The 14,547-nt window shown below is 37.7% G+C and overlaps 1 protein-coding gene across 2 annotated transcripts; it reads right to left on the bottom strand.

The window, feature by feature from the left end:
- Positions 1-7,161: 7,161 nt before the first annotated feature.
- On the bottom strand, positions 7,162-13,230 carry LOC122088483 (probable sucrose-phosphate synthase 3). 2 transcript variants are annotated; one of them, XM_042657761.1, is made up of 12 exons: positions 12,574-13,229; positions 12,221-12,453; positions 11,921-11,984; positions 11,139-11,837; positions 10,822-10,956; positions 10,608-10,739; positions 10,355-10,531; positions 10,218-10,271; positions 10,069-10,131; positions 8,575-9,519; positions 8,355-8,482; positions 7,162-7,649 (listed from the first exon to the last, which is right to left on the bottom strand). In XM_042657761.1, the coding sequence occupies exons 1-12, from the start codon at positions 12,850-12,852 to the stop codon at positions 7,376-7,378; spliced, it is 3,183 nt and encodes a 1,060-aa protein (XP_042513695.1). In that variant the 5' UTR covers positions 12,853-13,229; the 3' UTR covers positions 7,162-7,375. The 2 variants fall into 2 exon arrangements, with proteins under 2 accessions (XP_042513695.1, XP_042513696.1); XM_042657762.1 differs by lacking the exon at positions 10,069-10,131 and having other exon boundaries at positions 12,574-13,230.
- Between the last annotated feature and the right edge of the window lie 1,317 nt (positions 13,231-14,547).

The raw sequence follows: 14,547 nt of genomic DNA, 5'->3' as shown, positions 1-14,547 counted from the left end.
AAAATAATTTATTATTTTCAGTCTTTCGAGTATATAATTGCTCAAACTTTTACCATAAAGTGTGTGTATGTCTCTCCACAAATATGGTTCAACACATTATCATCCACCCATTGTCTAATGTAGCCACATACTTGCCGATGAAATATATTTCATTCATTTTCATTTTATTAGTGGATTTTTCGGTATTAAAAACTGGTAAATAATAATCTTTCACATAAAAAAGGTCATCCATTTTTTCTTTCCAAATATGATAGTTTGAACCATTCAAAGTAACCATTCTACTTGTATTAGTTTCTATTATGCAGCTCAGATATGCAACTTAGCAAACAACCTTGCTCTGATACCACTTTGATGGAAAAAAATGGACTAACCCAGAGATGTACATGATTAACAAAAGCGCGGAACAAATTATTCCCTCTTGGGTGAACCTAATAGGAAACAATCAAGTAGAGTTTGATGGACCAATTTATCAAACACAATGCGTGCAATAATCAAGCTCTCAAGAAAGCAACTAAATTCATAAATCAGTGAACAAATCCACCATGAACACAAACACACACATTATCACCAATAATTTAACGTGAAAAACCTCTATAATAAGAAAAGTAAAAAATCACAGAACCGTAGTCCACTAAAATCCACTATCTCCAAATAATGGGAATACACAAGAGTCTTCTCTAATTGAAATTAAGGCATACAATCATTCCAAACATCAAGAATAATATATCTTTGGCATACATCATCAACAAGATGAAATCTTAAAATAAAGAGTAAGAAATTGAAGAGATTTCACAAAAACAGGGCCAACGAAAACATTATTGGAAAACTGAGTTAGAAAATTCCAAACGACAATCACACCGTAAAGAATGAAGACCGGCGTGTTGCGAAGCTACTTTCAAAATATCAACTCAATCGAACCATGGATGACCATCCGATTGAGATCTTGAAGATGACTGCACACGGTTCTCTAACCCATAATTTTTCTGCTCCTTTTCTTTTTCTTATTCTCCAAGTTTTTCCAATAGCCTCTCTCTCTCTCTCTTGCTTTCATTAAACCCTATTATATGAGCAAGGCTAAATGAATAAAGCTTCATCAATATTCTTGTGATAAAAATGCCCTCCTTATGGGCCTCAAACATAGATGGGCTTCACCTAAAGAAGGTGAGCATACTTGGGCCATCCTCCACAAGGAGGGAAACCTAACCCAACAGAACTGAAAGCAGAAAAGTTTGCAACTGGGAACTCAAAAGTGTTAAAAATTTCTTAACGATTTCCTGCTGAGAGGGAGGAACCAAAGAGGTGAAAAATTTCCCTATCCCTTTTCTTTTTCTGATTAAAAAAATTTCCTCTGCAACTACAGATCGTTATCTCATCTCCTAACGATTTCTTGCTCTCTCACCCTCTCTTTCTCTTCTTTGGTCAGATATTAAGAGAAGAAGAAAAGCATTGCTTTATTTGTGAGGGATGAACCTACCAAGAAGTTCTGGGTCGACTGAAAGTGAACCCCAGAGTGAGTTCAGAGGGCTTCAGAAGCACAGGCAAGGTTGGCTTCCTAGAGTGAGTTTAGAGGAAAGATCGACTTTCCCGAAGGGAGCAATGTTGATCCACAAGGTCATCCAGTTGAAGGCAAGAGCGGTTCCTTCTCCTTTGCAATGTGATGTTAGTTTTTATCAAAAGGAGATTTTGAGGTTTTTATTGGGAACAATTTCTTTTTTATTTCCTTGAAGACCATCTTAGGATTAAAGTAACACCCAAAAGGTGTTATTTGATTCCCGTTCTTGAGATGATATTTTGAATCAGTTCATTTCTTGGGCACAGAAATGAGAGAGGAATTACCAAACGCTTTTTTGTCCATTTTTTTTTCTAAAATGGAATCTAGAGTAGAAAATATGATCTCAGGAGAGTTACCAAACATCAGAATTTGAAGCAGCCAATGGTTGCCTGGCATTCAAGCCAGGCAAGACCCAATTTAAGCCAAGTAGCAAAATTGACGAAGCATGGTAAACAATTAAACTTCTTTATTGATTCAATAATGCAATTTTGAGAATACATTGGCATAGTCATATGCTCTAATACCAACTATAGGAAAACATTAAATATCATTCACCACCGTCTAAGAAGAACCTGTCGTGATTCAACTCCACATAGCTTATGATCGTCTCTACAAGAAGTAATGGACTTCTAGATTTATGTTCTCTTAGCAATGGGTGCCAATAATGAGAATAACATTAGGGTACGTAGGAGGGGGACTTAGAATCTTATATATAGACTGTAATGCACCCTCCCTTCATAGAGTGCGAAATAGAGTTTGACTCTATTCCCATAGTCAAACTTAGGTTGGGTTTATATAATTAAAGTCAATAGAGCTAGCACTATAGACTTATTTGAGAGAGGGTATGGAACTTAGCTTCTTGGTATCTTTTCATTACATTGTTTTTATGACTTACTTTATGCAGTTACCCTATGGACTTGCACCATTAGAAATAAATTGGACCATATCAAATGGTTGACATCTGTCGATGTCTGAACTAGAGCAATTGATCTATTTCCCTAAATGCCGCATTCTAAATTTTGAAAAAAAAAAAAAAAAAAACCACCTTTTACAAATTAAGCATCGATGGATTTGTTAGGGCAAATGATTTGACTGAATTTGCTAGATTTGGAATATTTTTCCTCCCCATCTATCACAAGCATTGACATGTTGACTATGGTAACTGATCACCTGAATGGATCATATGTTGCCTTCTCTATGATCTCATCAAAATGAATACAAATATTTTGACTTTCGATAAATATTTATAATGTTAGTCACAACTATCGATATATCAACAGAGGGACCCGATCCAAATGTTGATACAAGTGGATCATAGGAAGCATCCTCTTTTATCCTAGTTGAATTTAAAATAAATAAATAAAATAAAACAAACACTTAATAGATCTTATGTTGCCTCCTCTATCCCCTATGTTCTCGAGAAGGAGATTGTGTTGGGTAATTGTATTATAATTTCTTACAAAAATAAAACAAATTGCAATACAAAGCTTTTGCAGTAGAAACTACTATGATGTTGTAGTATTGATCCTTGGCTGAAATGAGACGGGGATAAACTTCAAATAGATGTTGAATCACCACCACAGCAACTGAAGAAGCTTCAATCAGAATTGAGGTTGAGTCACACTTGTAGTGCTGCCTTTAAGGTAATTGATGCCCTCTACTGTCAAGAGTTGTTCTGCTTCTCTACCTCCAAGATAAAACAACCTTCTACTAGAAGATGAGACAGTTCTTCTAGTCCCTTCTAGGAGCAAAAAGCTACAGCACAACAGCTCCCTCTAACCTTACACAAGACTTAGAGAAAATAAAAGAAAGATAAAGACTTGTATGATTGCAAAGAGTAGAAATAGATGGAGTGTCAATGTGTGAATGCGTGTCTCTGCAAGGTATTTGGTTGGGTTTATACAGACCCAAAATCAACCCTTGCACCCTCTTGGATTCCCCAAGAGTAACCTCCAACTAATGGCAAGTTAATTGGAGAATAATGTCATATGGACATGAATTGGGAATTAATTCAATAAATTGAATTAATCCCAATCAATTCCTTAAACCACCTCCCCCTAATGATAATGGCCATGAATGAAATTTAAAGCTCTCATAGGGTGTTATTGACAATTTTTTAGCCCACCTCCCCACTCATGGTAGTGACCATGAATGGACTTTAGGGCACCCACATAATGATATTGATCATTTATCTCCATTTGGCAATAACCTATCGCATGAATTAAGAATTAATTTCATAAATGAAATTAATCCCAATCAATTCTCTTTGCCCACTTCTCCACTCATGGTAATGGCCATGAATGGAATTTAGGGCACCCATAAGGTGTTATTGACCCTTTTCCACTACCTTGACCCTAAGGGTCCCATACCATTATAAGTCATAAAACACATAAAAGAAAAACGTCATTTTGAAACTTAATTATAATAATATAAATTCTAATAGATTGGTTTAAGATCTCATTAAAATTAAATAAGTAGTAGATACCAATGGATATTTTGGAAAAATATTGCCACTTATTTATTTTCATCACTTGTCACTTGAGTCGAAGAAGTTTATTGGACAAATACACCAACCAAATTTGATTATATCATACCTCATCTATTATCGTAGTTAATTTTTTTCAAAATTAAACTCGATGGATTTTTTAGGATAAATTATTCTTCCATTTTGTTGGAGTTTTTACTCCCCTCCAAACCCCCCCAAAACACACATGCACACTTTTACAAGCGCCGAGATGCCAATTTGGGAAACCGATCAATAAGGCAAACTTTAATGGATCTATCGTTGCCTCCTCTCTGATCTCTACAATCTTACGAAATGCTTTTCTTTTATAAGAAAAATCATTGATTAATTTCCTATAGTCAAATGTCTATATTGAGAAGGCAGTGTGAACGAATAAATACAAGCTTTATAGGACAAGACGAATCCTTACTAAATCAATCAGATATATTCTAAGAGATCATGCCACCTTAAGAAGAAAAATATTAATGTCCATATACATGATGATACAACCAAATAAATCTGTAAGACACCAAAATACAAGCTTTGTTCCTGCTTCCCAAAGTCAAGATGGACCCATTACTTCAAAAAAACCAACATTTCAAATCCTTATATCCAGAAAATTATTCCCCAAAGCCATAGATAATTAGAAAAATATAAACAAAAATAATGCAAAAATTGAATAATGAAAATCAAATAGAAATCTGTAAAACCGGACTGAATGCAAAACGATTATGATTTTGATTAATTCCTATTTAGTTCGGTTTTAATTTGCACCCTGGCAAAATATGAACTGAACCGAAACCTGATCAATTGACACCCTTAACACAGAGGCCCAACCTGCCTCCCCAGAAAATGGATCAAAGCTACCACCACATATAAGTATTGGATGATCCACAATGATTAGCTGTTGGAAGTTAGCATGAGACAAAGACATTGGATATTGGAGAAGTGCTAGTAACAGAACTAATGATAAAAAACAAACGCAAGTCAACCATCCATTTAGTAATATTATGGAGGGTAGTAGAAGGGTTCAAGACTTACCAAAAAAAGTTGGGTTAAAGGGACTTTGTAGAAAACCAGTTTGGATTCCAATGGCTTGCCTATCAGGATTTTACAGTAAGAATTTAGCTACAAATTTGGTGGAAAAAGCTCCAGATTTAGACTTAGAGCAGACCAGAAATCTTACAATCCATTCCCACAAATAGTAATTCTCAGAATAGTGTTTGCTACAAAGGAAGGAAAAACTGCAATATCAAGGTATCAATTGGGATGCACTAGAATCTTTTTTGGCTGTGTGATGGAACCTGCAGTACCCTTTTTTTTTTTCTTTTAGATTTTCTGTTGCAACCAAAAATCCATCTGGATCTCTAAATCTAGCCCTTGGTGTACTTGATTTTCTAGAGTTTCATTGTACACATCTAGCACATTTATCAAACAGAATTTGATCTGGTTCTGGTCTACGGATTATGGGTTACAAAATCTTCTTTTTTCATTTTCCCTAGCATCGACCAGGATCAAACTCATTGTTTGTGAGTTATTAATTTATCACTTTCACTTTATTCTGCCATGTTGCTATGATATTGTTTCTATACTACTGCAAAATTGTCGACTTCTTGATTGATAGCTTTGATGAACCCAATGGCTTATTGTTTGCCATAGTTTTGAAGAGATTGATGTTTGCGGTCAAATATGGGATTTCTATAACCATAAGTTTGTGGACTGGAATGTTAATATCTACTTCGTTCTGATTTGTTGTTGCCAGTTGATGCTATTACAATTGCTGTTATGGTTGATGTCATTTACATCTCGCAACTGTTATGCTGTTGGCATTACTGGAGTTTTTTATTTGCTTAGATTTATTGAAATCTAACTAATCTGGATCTTATTTGTTGCGGTTGCTTTGGTTACGTGGTTTATGCATTGTTATGCTTATTTGTTGCCGCAATATGATAATGAGATTTTTCTTTTTTTTTAATTATTATTATTACATTTTTTTTTTTGGGTCTCCCCTACATTCATTCTTTGCCCATTGAGGGGGAAATTGGAGATATTAAATATTTTTTCTTCTTATTGAAGATTTTCTGTGGTTACTTTATTGTGAAGATTTTCTGTATCCTTACTGGAGATTTGTGTCCCCTTATTGAGAATTATTTGTGTCTCCTTGTTGGAGATTATTTTACTATCTTCTTACAAATATCATTTGTCTTAATCATGAATATTATTTTTTCTTCCTCATGAAAATTACTTGTTTGTTTATCTGTTCGAGGTTATTCATATCATGCTGCTCTTCTTTAGCCATTTGCTATTGTTTTAGTTGTTGAAGACTTCTGGCCTGTAACAATGATTTGCATACCTTCTACTACTGCTTTTTTCTGGACTGGGGTTGATTTTATCTACCGCTTATATTGTTAGTTATTATCTGGATCTCTTCTTCACAAGAATTTTCTCTATTGTTGCTGCCTGTAGCTAATTTGTTTTTTGATGGAGCTGCTACTGGAAATAAGTTTTTTTTTTTTTTTTTTTTTTTTCAATTATTTGCTACAAGTTTATGTTGGCATGAATCCAGTCACGCCACGGAAGGGATCTCTTCCGTTCAAAATCACTACACAAAAATTGCATATCCAACAATTTAAATATGGTTGCCGGATATTAGCTTCTACGACTAATTTATTTGTTCAATTCTGCTTCTGCGGGTTCTGCCTGTTCTTGTTGCTTCAAACTGGAACCTAGGAGATATCCTCCTGCTTAAGGGGGTATATGGATTCTTGTGCTCACTACTACCATAGAGGGTAGTTTGGATATATGTGCTTATTTGGATTGGTTTATAGACATTTACATGCACTGGCTTCTAGACCAGGGATACTTCTAATTGTATCTTTTATTCGTCATAAAATATCTTATTGGTCACTGTTAGGGATTAGGTTCAACCGTAAGCTTGTTTTCTTCCTATGTTAGTTCTTTTCTCCTCTCTCATTTTCCCTCATCTTCTATTCTACTTTTCTCGTTATCTTCTCTTCTTTTTCTCATCTGATCCTGGTTATTCCAGTTTGATTTTTATCACACATGCAAAAACATCAAGAGAGTGTGACCTGATGAAGTAACTATATTGGCAGTAACTTGCATGCTTCTATTTGTTATTTGAACACAAAAATTTGGGAAACAATGGTGGCCATCAGCTGGCTACAATTTGACTTCACCTATACTGAAAATAACTGGGGAATAGAAATTTGCACTTCAGTCAAGTAGAAAGAAGAACGAAAAAGACGACGATTACATAAACCTCCAACTTGATAAGATACAGAGGTCTTCTCCTCTCATATTCAAGACTTGGATAATGCCTTGAGAACATTTGAGATCTCCTCGGCAGTTGCACAAGTTGTGTAGGCCACCAATGGGCTTTCCCCAGGAACAATGTCATCCCTCAGATAGCTGCCTGACGTCCTGAGCAACTCTTCAGAACCTTTCTCCACCAGCCCTTTCATGATCACTGTCTTGTGGGTTCCTGAAATCATTTCTTCATAATCTGTGTCACCCGTCTCTCCCAGAATCACATACATATTTGCAACATTCAGTCCCCAGCGAACATAAAGGTACCTAGCAGCCATTTCATGAGAAGGCAGAAACACCATTCAGAACTTAAAACAAGGAGGAACTTCCGAACCATATGATAGCTTAGAGGATGATTGACACCAGTACAGGCCCTGATACATATGATTAATGAACTTAACAAACAGGAGAGCAGAAAAAAGAAGAATGAGTTCCTATAACGGCGGTTTATAAGTTCCAAGCTCAAACATCGAATACCATGCAATTTACCAAGCTTAAATTGTTGCTTGAAATGGTCACCGGAAATGTTTTTAGTGTTACTACAGTTCAACCATCATATGATTTGGGGGATCCTCTCTCTCCACCGAAACTTTCTTGCCTAAATCAGACTTACATAGGATTATTCAATAGGAATATATTCTTGTGAGATTGGGATCCAAGAGGTGAATGACTATTTGTCTCAAATTTGAATGTCACGTCCTAGGCATCCTAACATCCGGACTCCTCTGCATGCCTAACAAGTAGCCGAGTTACAAGTTCTTCAAGAAACTTTAGAGGTACTAATGTGATTTTATGCCTAGTTTCCATCATTAGGTTTGGAATCTTTAATTGATAAATGCTAGTTCTCGTATAGGACACAGATAAGCATTTTGCGTACACACCAAATCTTGAAAGCCTACCTACCATCAAGAATTAGTTTCTCTTAAGATATTCTCCACCATATATACAAGCAAATAATTAATCAATCTGTACCTGAGAGCCTGCGCTCGAGAGGCAAGGAATGGGACAACTTGCATTCTTGTTGAATTCCTGCAGTACATTGGATGGCAACGCAGCCCACGCATCCTTAGCTTCTGTCTCAGATCATCCACTCTTTTTGCCTGAGAAGTTTGCCATCAAGATATTAGGACAATCGAGAAACATAAGTAATCAGTTAGAAAACTGCCAGTTCATTTTTAAAATTTATATGTACCTTACTGGGATCCTTGATCAGATATGACACACAGTGAGAATTTCCTGATTTTTCATCTTCCTGAATGGGGCTTGAGGAATCCTTAGAGAGATCTCCTCCACCATCCTTTGAGTTCATTGAATTCCATATAGTCTTCTTTAGGCCTTCATGACCCCACCGGTAGTCTATATGTGACGTGTAGTCTGGGTCTGGATAGAGCTTCCCATTCTCTTCTGTGTAAACACCTGGGTAATACATTTCACTCCCACAACCACATATCAAAGCATCAAAGTCAGTTTCTTGAATCTTTCCAGTTTTCAAGAATTCTAGAGTCTCAGACACCGGCATAGCTGTTGCCAAAGCAAATCCTGAGAATTTAGAGGTTTGGGGATCTGATCGGACAGCCTTGAATATCTCTTGTATTACCTGAAGCATTTTACTGTCTGGGTTTCCATTGCTGTTATAAAGGTCAAGTGCTATTACAATCAGTCTCTTACGCCGTCTAAGGACGGGATACTTGTTCACCACATTCTCAGTCTGCTTCTTTCCACCTGTGTCTTCTTTGGGATCTGATGCCGGTTTCTTCATCTTGCTTAGAATCCGTCCCACTTGGTCTTGCACCTCTGGATCAGCATTCTCCAAGGAACCATTTAGTGAAGACTTATCCCCATCAAATGAGAGCCTCAGGGACATGTCCTGCACGTCCTTGAGTGAGTCACCGAGGGACTCATTTGAGGCCATGTCATCTACTGGAGTATCTGTTTGCCATTGAGGATGCCTCATCCGACATGCTGCCACCCTCGTCAAGTATGTGCGGCAGTGTTCAGGCCAGGAGAATAGGTGTATATTCTTCCATCCATTCTTTCGGCATTCATGCCACAGATTCTTTTCTGCCACTAGTTTGAGTAGTGCATCAGCTATGGCTTTTTGATCATGCGGATCCACAAGCAACCCATTGTTCAGTGCCTAAAAGTCATTCGGAGAGAGAAAAGGAAAATGTTGTACTGGAACTTTGAGAAAATATAATAAAAGTAACTCTCTGCCTTTAACTTGTTGGACAGACAGTGCAAGAGCACTCTGTTAGAAAATTGCTTCTAATCAGATGCACATCTGGAGGCATATCTTAGTTAATTCATTAAGTCAAGTAAATATTTAACCTAGTCACAAAGAAAAAAAAATTATGGAGGGTGGGGGGTAGAACCCCTTCATTAGAAACTTTCCCAAAGTCATCAAGAATCACCAATTTAGTACACACTGCTCTTCCAACTGAAACTCAGTTGATGAAAGCTCAACCCAGTTTTCTGAGAACCTTATGATCTAGAGAGGCCAAATGGGCCATCCCATACTTGGAGCCTTTAAATACTGATCAATATATAGTTGCAGATAAAGGACATATCAAGTATGCAAAACAAACATTGTTCTTCTTTTCACATTTCTAAGCAATTTTTCCCTGTTTTTGTACATCGTATCATCTAAGAACTAATCATCAATCACTAAGATTAGATCTATCTGTACCCGATGAATATCAACTGGACCACCATTTTTAGTAGCAACCATTGGAAGCCCATGTGCTGCTGCCTACATAATGTCAAATAGGAGTCAGAATTTTGTGTGTTGAATAGGGAGGATGATATAAACATGCATGAGATATGATTAGAACTGACCTCTATTAAAGTAAGACCAAAAGGCTCAACCAATGCTGGATTTATGAAGACTCCCTGCCATGATTCCCAACCACTAGCTGATCAGCCTTCTTGAAAACAGAGAAATCTAATTGAAGACAATGATCAGTTAAACAAACCTTTGTTTTTGCTGCAAGGCGGTAGATGTCTGGTACATCAGTCTGCTTATGATGTTTCGGATATGCCACGAGGCCATAGAGGTCATACTTGTCAATCAGCTTCAATACTGTTGTGAGCACACTTGCATTACCCCCAGACAACACATCTATATCCTCCCTGTTCCCCATTATGAGTGTCTGTACAAGCATATGAATTCAAAATCAGGAATATTGTCTTAGGGGGAACCTGAGTAACTTGGGGTTGGCTCCTTACAAGATTAGCAAGCTCTCTCAATGGAGGACATTCCCCAAAGGCTTTCAAGAGGGTGGTGATGTTCTTTTTTGGATCTGGTCTTGACAAGGCCAAGATCATTGGTTTATGAGGATTTGCGAGGAAGCGCATCACCTGCATTGGCACTTTTCTTCGGTCAAGGAAACGATAGCTATGATGATATTGAAGTCATAGAATGATTTCAGAAATGGCTTACTTCAGACCAAATTGGTGGGACTGCTCTAGGAGAAGACCCATCAGTGCCACCTATAAGTGAAGTAAGCTCCCCATCAACTTCAGTTGTGTCCTCTTGAACCACCACGCTGCTGAAATCCATGCCAGGAGGAATAACCTGCAAAACCTCATTATGCTTTATTAGCATCCTAATTTTGTTTCTTGCAGTGTTAAATTTAATATAAAGCATACATTTCTCTTGAGGCATCTTTCCTCCTTTTGGAATAGTACCTCTTTAGGCAAACAAAAATAGTATAGCACAACTGAAAAAAAGAGAACCAACCGTGAGTTCACACTTACCACCATCCTTGGCATGTACCGCCCATGGCAATTGACCCCACGTCTGGCACGTGCACGCAAGACCTTCTCCAGCTTCACATCAAAGCCATCATATAAGCCCCACTGCTCATCAATCTCTTGCCTGGTACTGGTGACAACCATTTCTGCAGCATCAAGGGACAGCTCCTCTGCTTCTATCCTCCGCATTATCCTGTATGTTGAATTGATATCCTCCTTTGATTGGCGTCCTTGCTTTAGAAGTTGTTCCAATTTGTTCCTTCCAAGAGAATGTCCAGTAAGAACCATTGGGACATTCAAAGCCCCAGAAAGAAGTGCAGCACTATCCCCAGCATCTGCATAATGTCCGTGAATGACATAAGGCCAAACAGGTTGGCCGCCACCAATCTGTTCACCCAACACCTTAGACATATTCAGAATGTGAGCAAGAGCTCCATCTACAAACTCTGGAATATGCGGCCATAGTAACTCTTTGTGAACATATTTATCCCGTGGACCAAATGGTATCCTTATAATATAAGCACCCCTGCTCTCACCAACATCCATTCCATCTGCATCTTCAGAGCCAGAGCTTAACATCTCTGTGGGTTCTCCATAACTCCAATCCACCTCTGGTGATGATATCTGGCGAGTGAAGAGATCCACCCTGTATACCCCTGGCATCATAGCAAGTGCCCGAGCAAGCTCCACAACATATTTAACCTGAGATATTCTCAACAAAATTAATGAACTTCCATATCCAATAGTCTCAAAAATTGATTCCCAAATGGATATTTTTAAGTTACCTGGCCACCAGTGTCAGAATCACAACCAAGCTCCATGTTTTCTCCCCGGACCAAACCATGCAAACTGATCATATAGTGAGTCAAAACAATGAATTACAGGGCTTTGTTTATGTGACAATGTATGAATGATATTCTCAGAACAATTTGGAATCATCATCATAAGGAATAATTTAAGTTTCCAAAATTGATGATAAGTAGGTCCACCTCCATCAGTGAGCAACAATATGGTTCAATCTATATTGGAAAATAAATCAAAGAATCCAAGATGCCATGTATCACAGTTAAGCAAAAGAGATGTACCTGATGAGGACTATGTACAGTCTCTTCCCCTTGTTATCATCAGACCACACTTCAAGATTGGAAAAGTTTCTCTGGAACTTTTTCCTTGGGGTCTCACACTGTACCAGCTCCCCCATGGTATCCCCCTTCTCACCCTCAGACAAATCTTCAGACATGTCTTCAGTAACATCTCTGTGTCCCTGCTCCCGCAACCACCTCCTGTTTGCCAACCGTTGGAGTTCTTCCCCTTCTAACTATACAATAATCCCACAAACAAACATTCTCAGACTTGGATTGAATTTTTTTTTTTTTTTCTAAAAAAGAAATTCATGAAAAATTAGTAAGAAATCCATTAGAGACGGTGAGTTGTGAACCTGCTTCTTCTTGCGTGTGAGATGCCAAATGCGCCAACACATGTTCTCAAGCCTGGAACTTCGTTCATGAGTGTTGCGGGTAGCAACAACCTTGATCCATGTACGATGGAGGTCAGTCTCATCGACCCCTGTGACCACTTCCTCCACAAAGTACTTGGTTGGGTTGAAATGGCCTCTCTCACGCAGGTTCACCTGCGACGGCTTATGATCATCTATTGCAGAAGCCCCACTATGGAGAATTGCTTCCAAGTACCCATTGATCCACTCATTCCCAGCCATTTTCCACAACCCAAAAGAATCAAATTATTTCCAAAAGAGGTGTCACTATATGCAGGAAATCAATGCTGGTTGCAGAAGAAAACCATGAAATCTTACATGGGTTTATAATGTAATATCCAAATATGTATCTAATATGCTGACAGGAAGAGAAACCCAATTCAAATCAGTAGACCATAGAGAGAGAGAGAGAGAGAGAGAGAGAGAGAGTGTGTTAAATGAAGCAAAGAATGCCCCTAAAGGCTTGTATAGGTTTTTGCAGAGCTGGGAAGAGATTAATATTCTCATATGCTATTGAATGAGATGTTAAAGCTTTAGAGAGAGAGAGAGAGAGAGAGAGAGAGAGAGAGAGATCAGTTTTAGAGATTTTATTGAAGGTGGTGAGGCTGGAAATGGAATGGTGAGGGGAGAGAGAAGTGAGAGCGGCAAGAGTTTGTTTGAGCTGGGCACGGGCGAGGGTGGTGCGCTGGAAGAGCCACGTGGCGAGAAATAGTGGGGTCATATACACGTGTCACTCTTCCTATATGATGGGCAAATTCCACAAATGATCACATTACTCGAGGCTGCCCGATTCACCATGCGATCTGACCGCTGCTCCTATTCCTTCTCATTTTTTTAGCAAATATATTGATGTGAAAGGTCAAATTTCTTCTTTGTCTTATGAGATTGCATGGTCAAGATAAAAACTCCACAAAGTGAACGGTTGTGATCCCTTATTTGAGATCCAGAAACCTCAATGACAGGCAAGAGTGGTGGTATCGCTTGCACCTCACAAGATACTCATGATCCACCAACTTCCTGAAAGATGACATTAATTTGTGAAGATCCCTTCTTCCTGAAGGGGCCAGAATGTGCCACATATTTCTTGGAAAGCAGAAAAAATATCTTTATTGAAGTGTTTATAAAAAAGGTAATATAATAATATATTATATGTTTATAAAAAATATTAAATTAATCAATATTTTATAATTGGATAGTTAATGATTCAGATATTACCCAATCCGAAATGGAAATATTTTAATTCGAATCCAATTATTTTTTAGATGAATTCGGATATTATTCAAAAACCAAAAATTCAGATTCAGACACCCTAAAATGAATTTGAATATGGATGGAATACGAAATTTTGGCTCTCTATTTACATCCCCAGGAGTGACTGGCATGCACCGCAAGGTCTTTCTAGCTGTCAAATGTGCACTGGGGATGCTGATGCACTATAGAAAATCTGAGTCCAGTCTAAAGGGGGTTTGGATCTTGGATCCAGTGCACATCATAATAAGAAGCTTATTTCAATTGGGAAGTTAAAACCACTATTTTCATACCGAGGAAAATAATAGAATCTTGAGGCTATTTCAAAACAGTTGGCATTTTGGAATGTTGAATCCAAACGACTTTTTTTTCTCTCTTGAAAACTTGCTCAACAAACGGGGGTGTACTTCTCTGATTGCTTCCTTGAATCAGTGAATAATTTAATTTCCAATGTATTTGAAGTTTGGGATTGGAAATTTTCCATCGTTATATGATTTGTTTTGTAGCTCAAGTTACCTTAAAGTGTTGTAGGGCATCCCACATTAGTAGGGATTATAATCGGTTTGCTCAAAAAGCTGAGTATGAGATGCTATGGGGTGGGGGAGACTTTGTGTGGGTTTATAAGGTTTTTTTTTTTTTTTTTTTTTTTTTTTTTTTTTTTTTTTTTTT

The sequence above is a fragment of the Macadamia integrifolia genome, chromosome 9 (genome assembly GCF_013358625.1).
Source record: "Macadamia integrifolia cultivar HAES 741 chromosome 9, SCU_Mint_v3, whole genome shotgun sequence".
Lineage (NCBI taxonomy): Eukaryota > Viridiplantae > Streptophyta > Magnoliopsida > Proteales > Proteaceae > Macadamia > Macadamia integrifolia.
Note: the sequence above shows the minus strand (reverse complement) of the source record. Positions and strands in the feature narration are given on the sequence as shown.